The 16,976-nt window shown below is 37.3% G+C and overlaps 1 protein-coding gene across 1 annotated transcript; it reads left to right on the top strand.

Annotated features, from left to right (window-relative positions):
• On the top strand, nt 1–16,876 carry LOC134826386 (mortality factor 4-like protein 1). The gene is made up of 8 exons (XM_063838731.1): nt 1–27; nt 13,915–14,015; nt 14,666–14,764; nt 14,866–14,973; nt 15,414–15,537; nt 15,701–15,862; nt 16,052–16,195; nt 16,326–16,876. The coding sequence occupies exons 2-8, from the start codon at nt 13,923–13,925 to the stop codon at nt 16,403–16,405; spliced, it is 810 nt and encodes a 269-aa protein (XP_063694801.1). The 5' UTR covers nt 1–27; nt 13,915–13,922; the 3' UTR covers nt 16,406–16,876.
• The last annotated feature ends 100 nt before the right edge of the window (nt 16,877–16,976 follow it).

The raw sequence follows: 16,976 nt of genomic DNA on the forward strand, positions 1-16,976 counted from the left end.
CAACACTACTATATAACAAATAATTTGAGAGGACCCCGAAACTTCTGAGTTATACATCATAAAAGATTTTATATCTGTCTCCATCCTCCCAAAAGAATGGTAGATCCCGATCAAAACTCAGAGGGGCTGGACTCCTCAAATCATGTCTTACAGGGGCAACATGACAATGGTAATGATAATGACAATGATGATAGTGCCAGCCCCCCTTGTTTGGTTGTGAACGATCCACGTATGTTAGCTGCTGATGGAATCTGCAGAAACTGCTCGTTTGATTCTAAAGGAGAAGTGGTATGTTGTTATGAATGTAAGAGCAATTTTCACGCTACTTGTTATGAACTAAAGGACGGTAAACGTGTTAACTTTCCTGATAATGTATGCTCCCCGTCCTTACTGAAATCTTTCAATGCTAACACTGAATCAAAACAGAAAAGTAAACGTTTTGGAAGTTTCCTCTTCCATTGTGACTCTTGTGTTACATTAGCAAACCTGAGAAACGCTGCTGATTTAAAAACCCATGTACACACCCTTGAAACAAAAATGTCAAAACTAGATGCTGACATAGACATCATTAAAAATCTCTTGTTAAATCCTGCCACTCTTCATGGATTAAGTAGTACCGCAGGAAACTGTTCCATATCACCAACCCTTTCACCAGTTAATAGTAACCATGAAACTAATGGCTCTAATGGTGTTGTCGAAAATCCCTGGCGTGACAGCAGCAGAGTAGAAAAACTGAGGCATCCAGCTTCAGTAATAGTCTCTGAAGGGGGAGAAAAAGTTCCATTATCTGACCTTAAAACTATTATCACAGAAAATAACATTTTTGTAGATAATACCTTCGAAAACAAGAAAGGTGAGACAGTTATCACCACATCTAGTCAAGCTGATCGAACAAAGCTAGTTCAATCTATCTCCAAAAAATTTCCCAAATCTGATCTCAAGCAACCTATAACCAAATTGCCTACGATATCCATTTCCGGGATTAGAGATGAAATCACAACCGATGATCTCTTTGAAACCATTATGAAACTTTACCCTGACATCAAGTCCCTCATTGATTCTGGTGAAACATTCTCTGTACTCTCAGTCCGCAAACAACGAAATTATCAAACAGAAAAACCACTTTTTCAAGCTTCTGTTAGAGTGAGCAATGCCATAAGGAAGCTAATCGAAAATCGTGACAATTTCCTATCGATAGGTTTGTACCGCTGCAAGGTGTATGATCACTTTTACATCAAACGATGTAATAAATGCCAAAAGTTTGGTCATTACTCAGCCCAGTGCCAAGCATCTAACCATGTCTGTGCTCATTGCACTGAAGATCATGAAACTAACTCATGTACAAATAAAGACACACATTCCTTTCAACCCTCCTGTGCTAACTGTAAAAATTCTAATAGAACTGATGAACAGTACACACACTCAGCCACAGATAGATCATGCCCAGCCTATATCTCTGAACAGCACAAGCTTAAGCATTCAATCTCATATTACACCCAAAAAAACTGGTGAAGAACAAGACTGGAGTTAAGAGCCTTAGTATGAAATGTGCAAGCTGGAATGTTCGCTCTCTAAACAACAAAGTTGACCATGTTATGAACTTTTTAGAAGATAACAACATATCTATTTTCTTTGTTACAGAAACATGGCTAACTGATGAGAACAACAACACCACTGCAATAATAAAAAACTATGGCTATAAACTTTACCAAGTGTATCGCAAAGACAAATCAGGTGGAGGTGTTGCCATAATCTACAAATCATGTGTTCGTCTAATCAAAGTTTTTGCCAACAATGACGGATCATTTGAGGCAATTAACGCAAAACTGAAACTCGTTGATGGGTCTGTCGTCTTCTGCTCCTGTGTCTACCGTCCACCTGGGTCCTTGGGAAATTTCCTCTCTGATTTTGAAGATTTCCTGGCGGATGCATTCTCAAAATACAAGCATTTCTTGCTATGCGGAGATGTTAATATGCACCTAGACAGAATCTCTGCCCATGTGAGCGAGTGGAGCACCATACTATCATCTTTTGGGCTTCATCAACTTGTCTACTCACCAACACATAAAAAAGGTCACATCCTTGATCCTGTTATTTCTTCGCACAAAGTAGTAGATCAAACTTCTGTTGAGGTAATGCAAAACATGGCCAAAAGCTTCCCATCCTGTGACCACTATCCGATTATATTTCAGCTTCATAAGCCTCCTGACATCGACAAATGTGAGAAAGTCATACGCTTTAGAAAGATCAGAGACATAGATCAGGAACAATTTAAAGGTGATTTATCTGTTGCTCTATCTGAGTTGGTTTTTGAAGAAAAGAGCTTCTCTGATGTTGTGACTCAATTCAACAATGGGTGTCAACATATACTAAATGTACATGCTCCAGAATATTCCAAAACCATCAAAGACATTCCCACTGCTCCCTGGTTTGATGGCGAATACAAAGTTGCAAGAGCCGACAGAAGAAAGGCTGAGAAAGCCTGGAAAAAGTCAAGTCTTGACATTGATCATGATATCTTTGTTCATTTGCGAGAGCACTGTTCAGAGCTGACTCTCAAAAAGAAAAAACTGTTTTTCTCTAATACTTTCCAAAAATACAAACACTCACAAAAGAGCCTTTACAAATTTGTAGACACTTTCCTGGATAAAGAAAAGAACCTCACTTTACCATCTTCAGAAAATCTTCAGGAAACTGTAAATGCCTTTAACCAGTATTTTACTGAAAAAATTGAGAAAATCCGAACATCATTTCCCAACACTACTGTGACTAATAGTTCTCCAAACTTCAATGGCCAGGCATTATCTGAATTTAGAAAAGCTACTATTTTTGAAGTAAGAGAATTGATCAAAGAATCTGGCATCAAAACCTCATCGATTGATCCACTACCTAAAGAGCTCTTGTCAGAGCACCTTGAGCTAATCCTCCCTACCCTTTGTGATATTATCAACGTTTCTCTTTCAACTGGAAGTATGGAGGGAATCAAACTAGCACATCTCACTCCCCTAATCAAAGGAGATTCCCTAGACACTGAGAACTTAAAGAATTATAGACCTATCTCTAATCTTACATTCATCGGTAAACTCATTGAGCGCTTTGTATTAAAATGCCTCAATGAACATCTAGCCAAGAATAATCTCAACATCGACCACCAGTCTGGTTACAAAAAGCATCACAGCACAAAAACACTCCTCATTACCATAGTCAATGACCTCCTCATAGCCACTAATGAAAACACAGCAACAGTTGTAATGCTTTTAGACCTGAGTGCTGCATTCGACACAGTTGACCATATCAAACTGATCAATATATTGAAGTGTGAGATTGGGATTGCGGGAACAGCCTTGAAATGGTTCACCAGCTTCATCCGTGGTCGTTGTCAAAAAGTCAAGATAGGTGACCTAGAATCTGAAGAAATTGTAATAAAGTTTGGTGTCCCACAGGGCTCTGTCCTTGGCCCTGTGTTGTTCAATATCTACATCCGCTCAATTTACTCTTCTGTAAAATCAAAGCAATTTCTGATCCATGGCTATGCTGATGATCACCAGATCTACAAGTCATTTTCATCCGCTACAGAATATCAAGTCCTCAGCGAAGACCTGCCCTCCTGTTTTAGAGAAATCGAGACCTGGATGACGAATCACTTCCTTCTTCTGAATCCAACTAAAACTGAAATTATAGTTTTTGGTTCAAAACGTTTATTGTCAGAATTAGAAATTGGTGGTGTCTTCCTAAAATCTTCTGTCTGTATAAGACTTGTTAACGTTACCAAAAACCTTGGCTTTACATTGGATTCCTCTCTGACTCTAAATCCTCAGATAAAGAAGCTTAAAGCTGCAAACTGCCACAAGATGCGGAATATTGCAAAGATGAAACCATTCCTCTCTGAAGATCAAATGCAAATCATCGTACAATCTCTTGTTATTAGTTCGCTTGACTACTGCAATGCACTTTACTATGGTACTAATCATTCTGTTTTGAAACAGCTACAATCTCTGCAAAACAGAGCATGTCGCTTAGTTAAAGGTCTAAAGAGGAGAGAAGAAGTTGAGCCCTACATAAAAGAACTTCATTGGCTCAAGGTACAAGAACGTATTGAATTTAAAATACTCCTGCTAACTTTCAAACTGCTCCATGGACTAGCACCTTCATACCTGTCAAACCTTGTCAAGTACAATCCCAGTGGTGGCAGAGATGTGTCTCTTCATTGCCCTATAAACAGTCCACCAAGAGCCTTCTCTTCATCTGCTCCAAGATTATGGAACAACCTTCCTCAAGAAATCAGGAAATGTGTAAACATCAATGACTTTAAGGGAAAACTAAAAGCTCATCTGTTTAGAAAGTCCTTTGATATGTACTGAGTAAATAATACATTATCAGAAGATTTTTAAAATCTTCATCCTATAGCAGGTCAATTTTATGCTTTAAATTAAATTATTTTAGGCTACTAATTTTTCAGGATTTTCGGGCAACATTCGAGATATTATTCTTTTCCGTGTTTCACTGTGTCTGCCAACAAAATTTTAGTGTAGGTCAGAAAAGGAGGCTCTATCCCGGGACACCAACATTTTTTGGGTTGGCACCCAGGAGAAAGCTGCCTTATTCTTTGTATTTTGTCTCAAGTATTTTAGCATCTTCTTCCACTCTGTTTATTTCACCCTCTCTAGACTTGTATGTTGCCCAGATAATTTGACATGACTGTATTGGATTTTCTGTAACATCAGTTACTGTTCTGCAGTAAGCTTTTTTAATATTTTTGTATTGTATATTGAAGTATTCAGATTGTTTGTATATTTGGAGTTATATATATTTGGAGTCTCATACATAGATTTCTTGTGGTCATCATCTATTTTTCATATGTTTTGTTAGAAAACCTGCTAACCTTTCTTGGATATCTTCTTGTTAAAGGTGTTTCTGCCTTATTTAGTCAGGATTTAACTTGTAGCTATAAACTTCCGTTTTTAATTCCAGTCCAAGGCGAGATGCACGATCTCTACTGTCATTTAGGTATCATTTACAGCTGAGCATAAGGGTTAAATTTAAATTATTTAACCTTTTGGTGCTGTATCAAAATAACATTAATTTATTATTATTATTATTAATAACATTAACAATCCTTCCTGATCAGGATCTGTCTCTATTAGCAATTTCCAAAATATCCTGACTCTCGTGGAACATTTCACTGAATTAATTATTACCGTTCCTTTGCTACCCCTTGCCCGACACTGTACTCGTATCTGAATCTTACCCTTTCCCGTATGTTACCCTTGTTGATTTTACTTTTAGCCGACCCTGACATATGGGGGTGATTTGAGGTATCCGCAAATGAAGCGGTATGCAGTACAATACAAAACAGTCACAGTATATGTTGGAAGGTGTATTTACACTTGCTTCCTGGACCTGGCTATTCCTCAGTTTCCCTGATCTGTTCTTGCCCTTCTTCGAACTGTAAATGAGCCATGAGACCAAGTAGACGTTTTCGTGATAAACTGTAAAACCTCTCTATACCAGGTTTCTCACGGTATAAAGCGTTTCATAAACCTCATTAAGAGCCATATAATATACACGTACTGTGTCGTATTGTGATTGAATATAGCTCGATATGTATTACTACTTACATCACCCACCAAATGCGATATGAATAACTCGGTTTGATTGTTGAGGAAAAGAAGAGGTCTGGTAATACAGGTAGGCCGGTTTAGATTATCACAATTGACAGTACAGAGAGGTTTTATTTATTACAAATGTGATTATCTTAACCCCACTGATTCATCATTGAAATCGATAAAATGACAGTACAGCAGGCTATCGTTTCGATCTTGACTGTGCCATTGGTGCAGTTTCTGTGAAAATCGATAAGGCTGTATTGTAATTAGTTATGAAACTCTTAAATCGCGATCGTATGGTTAAACTTAACGTTTTACAGTTTCAGACCTTTCCACTTAGAGTTAGTAATTCCTGATTATAACTAAAATCTGCCGAGATTTACTGAACTCCAACTACAAATATTGGTGATTAAGGTATTCTTGAAACGAAAAATTGACTAAGTTTTTTTTTGAAAATCATTTTCCTCCGCGTTTCATGCAATTTTATCACTTTTGGCGGAAAAAATATTTTGAATTTTCGAAATTTTTCGAAGTCTCGAAAAATAAATGTAAGTGAAAATTTTTCAAAGTTTTTCTAAAAACTACTTTTCTCCGTGTTTTAAGCTATTCCGATCATTTTTAGCAAATAAAAAATTTTTAGAATTTTGCTAATTAGTTAATTGATAATTATCCAATTAACTTATTATCTGACGTAAAAATTGTTTGAACAAAAGTTTTTCTTCCTGATAATATGAACACACTCGATTGATTCGCAACCTTTTACGATGTTCACAACTAAAGATATTCGACAAACAAGAAAGGTGGTAAAAAGTGGTAAAGTGGCAAAAAGTGGCCTTAAGCCACGTGGTAAAGTTTGGAAAAGTTGGTCAGCCATAAAGGGCACCTAATGGGACTCAAAAACGTCAAAAATCCTCTGAAAGCTTCGTGTGTCAGCAGATCGATTTTTTCAGACGGATTTCCCTGTACTATATCAGCACGATCAAATCCCGAGTAACAAATCCTGCATGATTAAAAATGTTTTTTAAAAAAAAAAAAAAAAAAAAAAAAGGGGGGACCCCCAACCCATGTAGCTGAGACACCTCACAGCAAGTAGACCAAAGTGGCTCTTGCTTGTGAAAGGTGCGTCAACTACCCGCCGAAGCGGTGGGTTGGGAGTCCCCCCTGGGATCATTTCGTCCGTAAAATTATATACAACATAAAATAGTACAGTAAAATATCAAAATTTACATAAACAAATCTAGGAGACCTCAAAGCTCGTCTTCTGGGGGATGAGGTTGAAGGAGATGTCATGCAGTTCAAGATGCTGGGCCGTTGATCTTCCTCTGATTCCTCTTAGTGCAATGAGTGTACTTCTTAACAGATCAAATCTGAATCGTGTTCTGATATGATTTTTGACTTGGCTCTTGGCTTCTTTTTTATGGTCAGCTATCATCTCAGAGACACGATCTACAAATACAGTGCATAGCGGTCCCATACCTCCAGAGGTTGTGAAGACTAGTAAAAATATTTGCTACCAATTAAAATGCCATATAATTATACTACTTAAAGGGTGTTTATAAATTTTATTTAGTTTTCTATTGAATTTTTATATAGGGTAATTGTTATATTATGTGTATATTGTTTGAATAATTTCTTGTCGAATTAAAATGCCAGATATGCAATAAGTCATACGTCAGAGAAACTGGCAGGTTCTTACCTGGGGACCTCAGGCTATCATGTTCATAAACAAACCGAATAGAGATTCGGCGGAATGACAGGCTGAGCGTGCGGCCCAGTAAGCAGGTTCAAAAGAAACAGAGCCTGGGAAATTAACAAATATGTGAGGGATAACAACAAATTTAACGGGTGATACTCGTAAAATATTTGTTCCAATTATTGGACCGTTGACGAGTCCAACTCTGCGCGCGTCCGGGTAGGTTGTAAACCTACAACAACAAATCAACGGCCATTACATCATACATGGGAAACCACTATTTAAAGGAGCATGCACATATTCCAAAAGCTAACATTTTAAAATTTTGATTCCATCAACGTTTTTCCCGGATATTCAGCTTCCAGTATCTTCATGTCGACGTGTGTCACTCTGATCTAACCGAGGCCGACCTCACTGAAAAATGCAGCCAAAACTGCGAAATTTCAGTCAAGGTGCAAGGAGACGTAGCTCCTTTTCAAAAATATTCCAAAATCTTTTTCTATATTCTGATGTTTTTCCGTTATCAAAGCTTTCTTTGAGAATATATCTTCAGTACCTCAATCATGCCTTGTACCATCCTCAGTGACCATGCTAAATAATCATTCAAGAAAAATTCAGTCAAAATATTGAAATATGGGTCGTGGAAAGCTAACATTTTTTGAAATCTAGTTTGTATGTCCATTGATTCAACAGCCTAATTCGAACCCGACTATTAGTTCCACTTTTCACAATTGTTCATTTAAATTGTACAGGTGTTTACTCTAAATCAAACTTCGATTAAGGGGGGGGGGGGGGGGCCAACAAACTAGGACCGCGACCGGTGACCAAACTTTTGAGGGGTCCCGGACCCCAACCGCAAAACAGTGTCCGCGGGGCAGCCACGCCCATATTATGCACAAAAACCAGATTTTAGGTGCTCCGCTGACTTTTGGCCCACCCTGTATATAGATAGCTGTAAAACGATCTGACTGTAATTTTTGACGCACAAATGAACATTTTAAAGCATATCTAGTACATTACTTACTAGATATGCTTTATTAGGATTTGGAGCGATGTCTATGCAAGCATTCTGTTTGCGGTGTGACAGTATTCTACCTCTGGAGATAACAGGAAATGCTGTGATATGTCGACTCTGTAATCTCGCTCACTCCTACACGGACATGTTGAACAAGGAAATACACAGCACTGTTGAATTCAACACGAGGGACATTGCTGACGAGGTTTTTACTATAAACCTTTTATTTACATCCTCTAACTTAACTGATATGATTAGGGGTGAGGTCGAAATCAGTAGTACCAAATGACCAAATCCATAAAATGTTTCCTCTCATTGAAAACATTTCTAATCAACATCCTGTCAAGGTAGAGGAGCAGGAAGAGTCTACTGCTGGACCCATGACTGACAGAAAGTGTCCAGGATGTGGGAACGAGGGAATGTCTTATACAACACGCCAGCTCAGAGGCGCTGATGAGGGACAAACTGTATTTTATTTGTGTCCCAAATGCAAGTTTCAAGATAATGAGAACAGTTAGCAAATTTGAACACAGTTTTTTAAATAATTTTGAGGAGTTTCGTTCCAATCATATCATCATCAATTTCCTTTGACGAATTATGTTAAAAATTATGGAAAAAAGTTTGTACCATTTTCGCGATTTACTGAAGTTTTCTCGCCGATCAACTTGGGTATCCCAAAAAGTAGACGACAATTGACGAATTATGAGGTTTCGCCATTTATTCCGGAAAGCCGAAAATCGCTCTTCCCATTTTTTTATTACAGAGAGTCTCTGTAATAAAAAAATGGGACAGAGACTGAACAGAGACTGAACTTTTAAATTCTAATTTATTATTTTTATTTATCATGTTATTTGATTATGTGCTTTTAAAGTATTTTTACCAATGTATTATTATATTAATTGCTGACCGAATTGATAAGTTATGTCATCAAATTTAAGTTCTCCCGATTTCAAAACAAATTTATATACAGGGTGGGCCAAAAGTCAGTACCCCTACGTTGGCCTGGGGATATTCAATGGTGAAAAATGGTGAAATTTTACAATTTGGATAACCGATTCACCATAAAAATCTTTCACCATTTTTCACCAATTTAATTTTCTTACCATGATCACCAAAAGTTACTAAATTTGATGTACCTTACTCGCCATGTTCACTAAAAGACAAAAGTTACCAGTTTGGATGTACCTTTCTCACCATATTCACCAAAAGTTACTAGTTTTGATGTACCTTACCCGCCATGTTCACCAAAACTAACAAATTTTGATGTCCTTACTCGCCATCGGCCATGTTCACCAAAAGTTACCAGTTTCGACGTTCATTTCTCACCATGGCCAATGGCCATGCACATGATCACCAAAAATTGCTAGTTTTTATTTATATTACTCGCCATGTTCACCAAAAGTTACCAGTTTCGATGTACCTTACTCTCCATGATCACCAAAAGTTACTAGTTTTGATGTACCTTAGTCGCCAAGTTTACTTTTAAAAGTTACCAGTTTCAATGTACCTTTCTCACCATGTTCACTAGTTTTGATGAAAAATGGTGATTGATAGTTTTGGTAACTTAAATAAACTTGGATAAGGCACGTTATCAATGCCAAATTTCTTCACGATCGAATTTAAAATAAATGACTTTATATATCTCTTATATTTCAATACCTCAGAATGTCTAAAGACTGTAAGCAAGAGATCAAATCAGAGCAAGTGGAGAACCCAGAAAAGTCCAACGGTTTCCTCTGCCCAATGTGTGGAGCACATTACTTTTCAGAAGACTTTTTTGTTGAGCACATCAAAGAACATAAAACAAAATCAGATTGTACAATAAAACAAGAACTTACATCTGAATCAGATAAACCATCTATTTTTATCTGTCCAGTTTGTGCTGAACATGTTTACTCAGACACTCAGTTAATAGAACATGTAAAACAGCACCATGATCATAGCAGCCCAGAAGTACCTGACTACTTTGATACTTCAAATAACTTGACTGGAACAGATCCTGAGAAGACATTAGTTATGTCTTCTACTGAGAGTTTGTCTGTGAAACCCTTCAGATGTTCAGAGTGTTCATTTGCTACAAAACATAAATATAGTCTAACTACACATATGAGAATTCATTCTGGAGAGAAACCCTTTAAATGTTCTGTGTGTTCATTTGCTACTAGACAATCAAGTAATCTTAAGATCCATATGAGAATTCATTCTGGAGAGAAACCCTTCAAGTGTTCAGAGTGTTCATATGCTGTAAGACAAGCAGGTCATCTTAATAGACTAGAGTGGTTCATTTTACCAAAAGTTTTTCAAATAATTAGAGATCATATCTTATTAGTTGATTTATAGGGTCAGGAACGACCAAAAAATTTTTTTTGACTCTTGTGTTCCGGATATGGTCCGCATATGCCACACCCATTTTTATAGCGTTTCTTATACAGGTAAAATTGTCTAAATCGTCAATTTAGTCATAAAGGAGTATGGAAGGAGTTCTGAATGTGTGCTCCTCTAATATAAACAGTAGAAAATGGTTAACTTTAGTCGAGGTCTCAGGTCTCTACAATGTCGGGAAGTTCCTGCAGGAGTTTGCGCATTGCGCTGAAGCGCGGGATTCACTGCGCCAAAAGTGAAGGTCGTAGAGACATGAGACCTTGACTAAAGTTAACCTTTTCATACCATTACTATAGGAGTGTGACACTTTCAGAGTCCTGAACGCATTCTTATATCACTTAATCGTCAATTATATTAATTTTACCTGTTAAAATATATCATCTTTAACTGATATCAATTTAGTTTAACACTGTTAGCTTTAGAAAAGAAAATAATGCTTCACACCAAACTTACACACAGCATAAAGAAATACAAAAAGATTCCAAATTGAACTTTGATTATATCCTGGCACTGGTTATCATTTCTCGATTGTTCTCCATTCTCCAACGCAGTCAGAAAGTTCAGATTTAGGTAGACTTGGTTTTCGAATCTTCATATGTTCAGAAGTAGGCCAGAAGGGGTTTGGTTACCAGAGGAATTGAATATCTTCGTGGAACAAGGAAATTAATGAGGTCTTGAACGTTGATTTCTTCATAACTCGTCACTGACAGGATGAGTATTGACGAGATCCACTGATTACTTCATAGCTCGTCATTGATAGGATCAGTATTAATGAGATCGAATGATTACTTGATAGCTCGATTACTGGATCAGCATAACATGACTAACGACTAACGAGGTCCAGTGATATCTTGCTGATTCGTCAAGGTCAGTAAATAACTATAAATATCGAAACAATTTGCTTACAAATTACAGAGTGCAAATGCCTTCTTCACAACTATCGGCTATGAACGGAACAGATGAATCTCTTCTTTGGCTTCATCTTTTAAAATGACTCAGTCCCTCTGAAACAAGATAATGCTTAGGACTAGGAGGAACTTAGTTAAGTTCTCGTAGGATTCGCTAAGAGGAAAATTACTTAGTAAGCTAACATTCTTTTGTAGGATGTTACCACTCATCATGTCTGTTATCCAGTATAATCCCACAACTAGACCCTTTCATTTTTGAGTCTCGACAATGACTGCAGCAATGTGTACTATTTTGATGCTCGGTCCAGGTAGTCTCCAAGAAAGCCTCCTTTTTGTATACTCTCATATTGTGTGTTAGTTTGGTGTGAAGTAAATTATTTCCTATTTAAAAGCTAACAGTGTTAAACTAAATTGATATCAGTTAAAGATGATATATTTTAACAGGTAAAATTCATATAATTGACGATTAAGTGATATAGGAATGTGTTCAGGACTCTGAAAGTGTCACACTCCTATAGTAATGGTATGAAATGGTTAACTTTAGTCAAGGTCTCATGTCTCTACGACCTTCACTTTTGGCGCAGTGAATCCCGTGCAATGCGCAATGCGCAAACTCCTGCAGGAACTTCCCGACATTGTAGAGACCTGAGACCTCGACTAAAATTAACCATTTTCTACTGTTTATATTAGAGGAGCACACATTCAGAACTCCTTCCATACTCCTTCATGACTAAATTGACGATTTAGACAATTTTACCTGTATAAGAAACGCTATAAAAATGGGCGTGGCATATGCGTACCATATCCGGAACACTAGAGTCAAAAAAAATTTTTTTGGTCGTTCCTGACCCTATAGAGCAACTAATAAGATATGATCTCTAATTATTTGAACAACTTTTGGTAAAATGAACCACTCTATAATAGACATATAATGAGAACTCACTCAGGTGAGAAACCCTTCAAGTGTTCTGAGTGTTCATATGCTGCAAGACAATCAGGTCATCTTACTGAACATATGAAAACTCACTCAGGTGAGAAACCCTTCAAGTGTTCTGAGTGTTTATATGCTGCAAGACAAGCAGGTCATCTTACTGAACATATGAAAACTCACTCAGGTGAGAAACCCTTCAAGTGTTCTGAGTGTTCATATGCTGCAAGACAAGCAGATAATCTTACTGTACATATGAGATCTCACTCAGGTGAGAAACCCTTTAAATGTTCTGAGTGTTCATATGCTACAAAACGAGCAGGTGATCTTACTGTACATATGAGAACTCACTCTGGTGAGAAACCCTTCAAGTGTTCTGAGTGTTCATTTGCTACAAAACATGCAAGTCATCTTACTAGACATATAATGAGAACTCACTCAGGTGAGAAACCCTTCAAATGTTCTTTGTGTTCATATGCTGCAAGACAAGCAATGCATCTTACTAAACACATAAAAACTCACTCTGGGAAGAAATGATTCAAATGTTCACAGAGCTCCTATGCTGCAAGAAAAATGAGTAATCCTACAAGAAATAATACAATCCACTATGGTGAGAAACTAAATTGGCAGTCCTGCAAGATGTTGTTCAGTTCTTGATAAGATGGTGAGACATTATGATTTGGTGCCTTTATTGACATTAAGTAATGGAGCATCGTCGTGGCTGTATCTGTTTGAAATCCCCCGTAATCAGTTTTACAAATAGCTATTGTGTCAAAATTACACTAGAGCGTAATCATTTGGAAACCCCCAACCCCCCCCCCCCCCCCCCCCCCCCCCTTCCCATCGGCTGAATACGTAATATGTGAACGACCCCTTATCGTGTCTGTCAGGTAAATCTCCCATCGTGATCAAAGTATCTTTAACATAGAATTCGTTATTGTATCTGTTTGTTTAATTTGTTGTTCGTCATACACACAAATATTGGCGGGTGTGGGGAATTCAATGGTGAAATTTTACAATTTGGAAACCCTATTTTTTATTTTCAAAGTATCAAATTGAAATAGTAAATGTGTACCAAGGTCCAAGAGCTCAGTTTTGATGTATCTTACTCGCCATGTTCACTAAAGTAAACTGATGCACCTTACTCGCCATGTTCACCAAAAATTACCAGTATCAATGTATCTTTCTCACTGCACCATTTTCACTTAAAGTTACCATTTTCGATGTACTTTTCTCACCATGTTCAGTGTTCACTAGTTTTGATGAAAAATACTGACTTTTGGCCCACCCTGTATGTGTCAAAGCTTTTCTGTCGAATTGAAACATTTCATCACATGTATGCGATCTTTAATTATAACATTTTTGCTGACAAAGTATTTAAAAGCATGGCATGAGCAAGTTCGAGGAGGGAGAAAGGGTCCTCTGTTTCCATGGCCCCCTTCTTTATGAAGCCAGATGCCACAAAGTAAACACTGAAGGAGAGGTTAGTTTTATTCTCCTATAATTGAAATCTTGTTGCCAGAGCTTTTGGTTATATCACGGACAAACCATTGAATTATAAATTGACCCCACATCTTTAGAAAGTTGTAAATTACCTCGCACTTAAATTTTTTCCCTTACAAATTTTTTGATGCCCTAAAAAGTCAGGTCTTCTAAAAATATACTCCTATTTCCTCCAAAATTCCTCCAAAATTTCCTTGCAGATTATCAGCCGATCTGCTGCCTTTCTGGATGTGGGTAACTCGACTAATAAGCTAATAAGGGGTCGTTCACATATTACGTTATCAATTTTTGGCAAATTTTTAACCTCCCCCCTCCCCCTCCGTAATCAGTTTTACACATAGCTATTGTGCCAAATAACACTAGCGTAATCATTTGGAAAACCCCCTCTACTCCTCGGCTGATTACGTAATATGTGAACGACCCCTAATTGGAAGTCGACTTACAATTCATACGTGCGATTGGATTGACCTAATCCTTTCGGCTTTTATCGCTTAATCTAATTACTGTGGATTAAATATTAATAAATCTCTCTAACAAATCTCTGACTGTTTCTGTTAGATCAAGCACGATCTCAATTATTTATGAAATATTTGTTATTTGAAATAATTATCTACATCGTTCTCTTTTTAGGTGGATCTATATCTGATACATTACAACGGTTGGAGTCAGAAGTGGGACGAATGGATCCCAGAAACTCGTATCCTTAAATTCAACGACATAAACCTTAAGGTTGGTTAAATGACACGCTGTAATCATATGATTTCTTTTCCGTTCCATTAGCAAACTGTAGAATGCTCATTTGTTTTATAGTAACGTTTGCTGAAATTCAGAAACAGACTGAACTGATAAAACACCACAAGAAAACACAGAATAGAGGAAAGAACAAGAAGATGAAATTCATAGAAAATGTCGAGTCAGAGGACGCTTTTGCCTCTAAGGTAAATACTGATCCAGACTTTGTTTTCAATATTGTGTTATTACTTATTTGATTGTTTCCATTTCATTTGGCGGTCAACATTCGATGAATAAACCGTACCTACTGTCCTACTGGCAATTTGGCTGAAAACGCGTCAAAGGGTCTACTGAAATCGTAATTTCTGTAGAGTACACCGCGCGCCTTTCATATTCAAATTTTAAATCGCGAAATTGATCGACTATATTATTCTTCAATCATCAATTCACTGATAATTGGGTTGACTGTTATAACAATATAACATAGTTTACCACAAGATACTTTAATTACTGCAATTTATTATAAATCCGGGAATTTAGGCCTGTCGCGGTCGAATCTTGCGTCCAGCGACCAGCTTCTATGTTATCTTAATATGGTCATGGTAATGTCATCAATAACTGAAGAAAAACACCCCTTTATTCCCAGGTTTGCATTCATATAGAACTTCCCAGTCAGCTAAAACTAGCCGTGCTGGACGACTGGGATTTAATTACGCAACAGAAACATCTACTGAAACTCCCCGCTGCCTCTCCTGTTTCAGTTGTTCTGGGTATGTTAACCGTGTTTACTTTGATTGTAACTTAATATGACGTGCAAATTTTGAGCCGTTAATACTGTATATTTCCCAGTACCAAGATCAAATGTTTAAACTTTAACCTGTTCAACCTGTTCTGGAATATGTACTTCTTAGAATTCACATGTTCATCCGTCAGATGAGTTCAGGGTATACTCGCTGTCAGTGAACAAGACAAGTGATATAAACAGGGACCACGTGCTTGAGGGACTGTTAGGGTATTTCTCTAGATTACTGGGTATGCAGCTCCTGTACAAGTTTGAGAGACCGCAGTATGCTGATACCATGGAGGAACACAAAGGTTTGTACCCGATTTTATTAGTGATGTTGATAAGCTTCTATCCATCCCCTATGCAGTGTCTTGAAGTGGTCGAAAGATTAATACGATATAATAACCCTAGCCGGTGTAGCTGTACCTTATAAGTTTTGAAGTGGTTAAAACAGTTTTACGGTATACTGACCGTTGTGAGCGCTAACTTCATGGTTTCAGGCATGTCAGTGTGCGATATCTACGGAACTGAACATCTACTCAGACTTTTCACCAGGATCGGGGAACTCCTGGCTTTTACCGAGCTGGATAACAACGCTATTACAGTCCTACAGAAGTACATTCACCAGCTCCTCAACTTTATAGGTCCGCATACTTACCTCACTCCTTGTGGCTGTTCGTGTTTTGTAGAATTGTGTCATTATATCAGGAAGTCAAGATCTTCTACAGTTTTAAGTAAAAAATCACATGTCTTCACAATCTGAATTTATTTCAGAAATACACCGAGGGAAATACCTGAGCGCAGAAAACTATTTCGTCGCTACTCCCGACTACTTGAGACGTGCAGCATTATAACCACACGTGTTAAACTTAAAACTACCCAACTAAAGTCAGAATATTTATGTTTACTCACGTGCAGATTCGCACCTCTGATTTGCTAACCGTTTGATAATTTTAATATAATATGATGCTTGCCCTACTAAACACTTGGTCTGAAGATAGTCATTGTCCAATGTATATAGCTCTAGGCTTAAGGAATCGCTCAATTGAGAGCTATAATGTGATGTAAAGCATGTGTTTTACAAGATAACTCTACAATACAAGGCAGCAAGGTAATCGTTATTATTAATTTGGGCATGATCGCTTTGTATTGTTATTTTTACAATTTAACCACGTTTGTGATCACATATTCTTTAAGCTAAGTTGTTATAGATATCAAATAATATTGCAATGATCATCGTAGTAACATAATATGTACTGCTGATTTATTAAATCGAGCAATATTTAGATGTTTAAGCTCGATATAAAGATATGGTTGTCACTGTACAGGGTCTTATATTTGTTTCCTGCAACTTTGTATATTAGGGATACGCTTCTTTTTTGATTTCACCACTGTAGAATCCACCACATGCCAATTTTCAGCTAC

Source organism: Bolinopsis microptera, chromosome 2 (genome assembly GCF_026151205.1).
Source record: "Bolinopsis microptera isolate Bmic1 chromosome 2, MBARI_Bmic_1.0, whole genome shotgun sequence".
NCBI classification, from domain to species: Eukaryota; Metazoa; Ctenophora; class Tentaculata; order Lobata; family Bolinopsidae; genus Bolinopsis; species Bolinopsis microptera.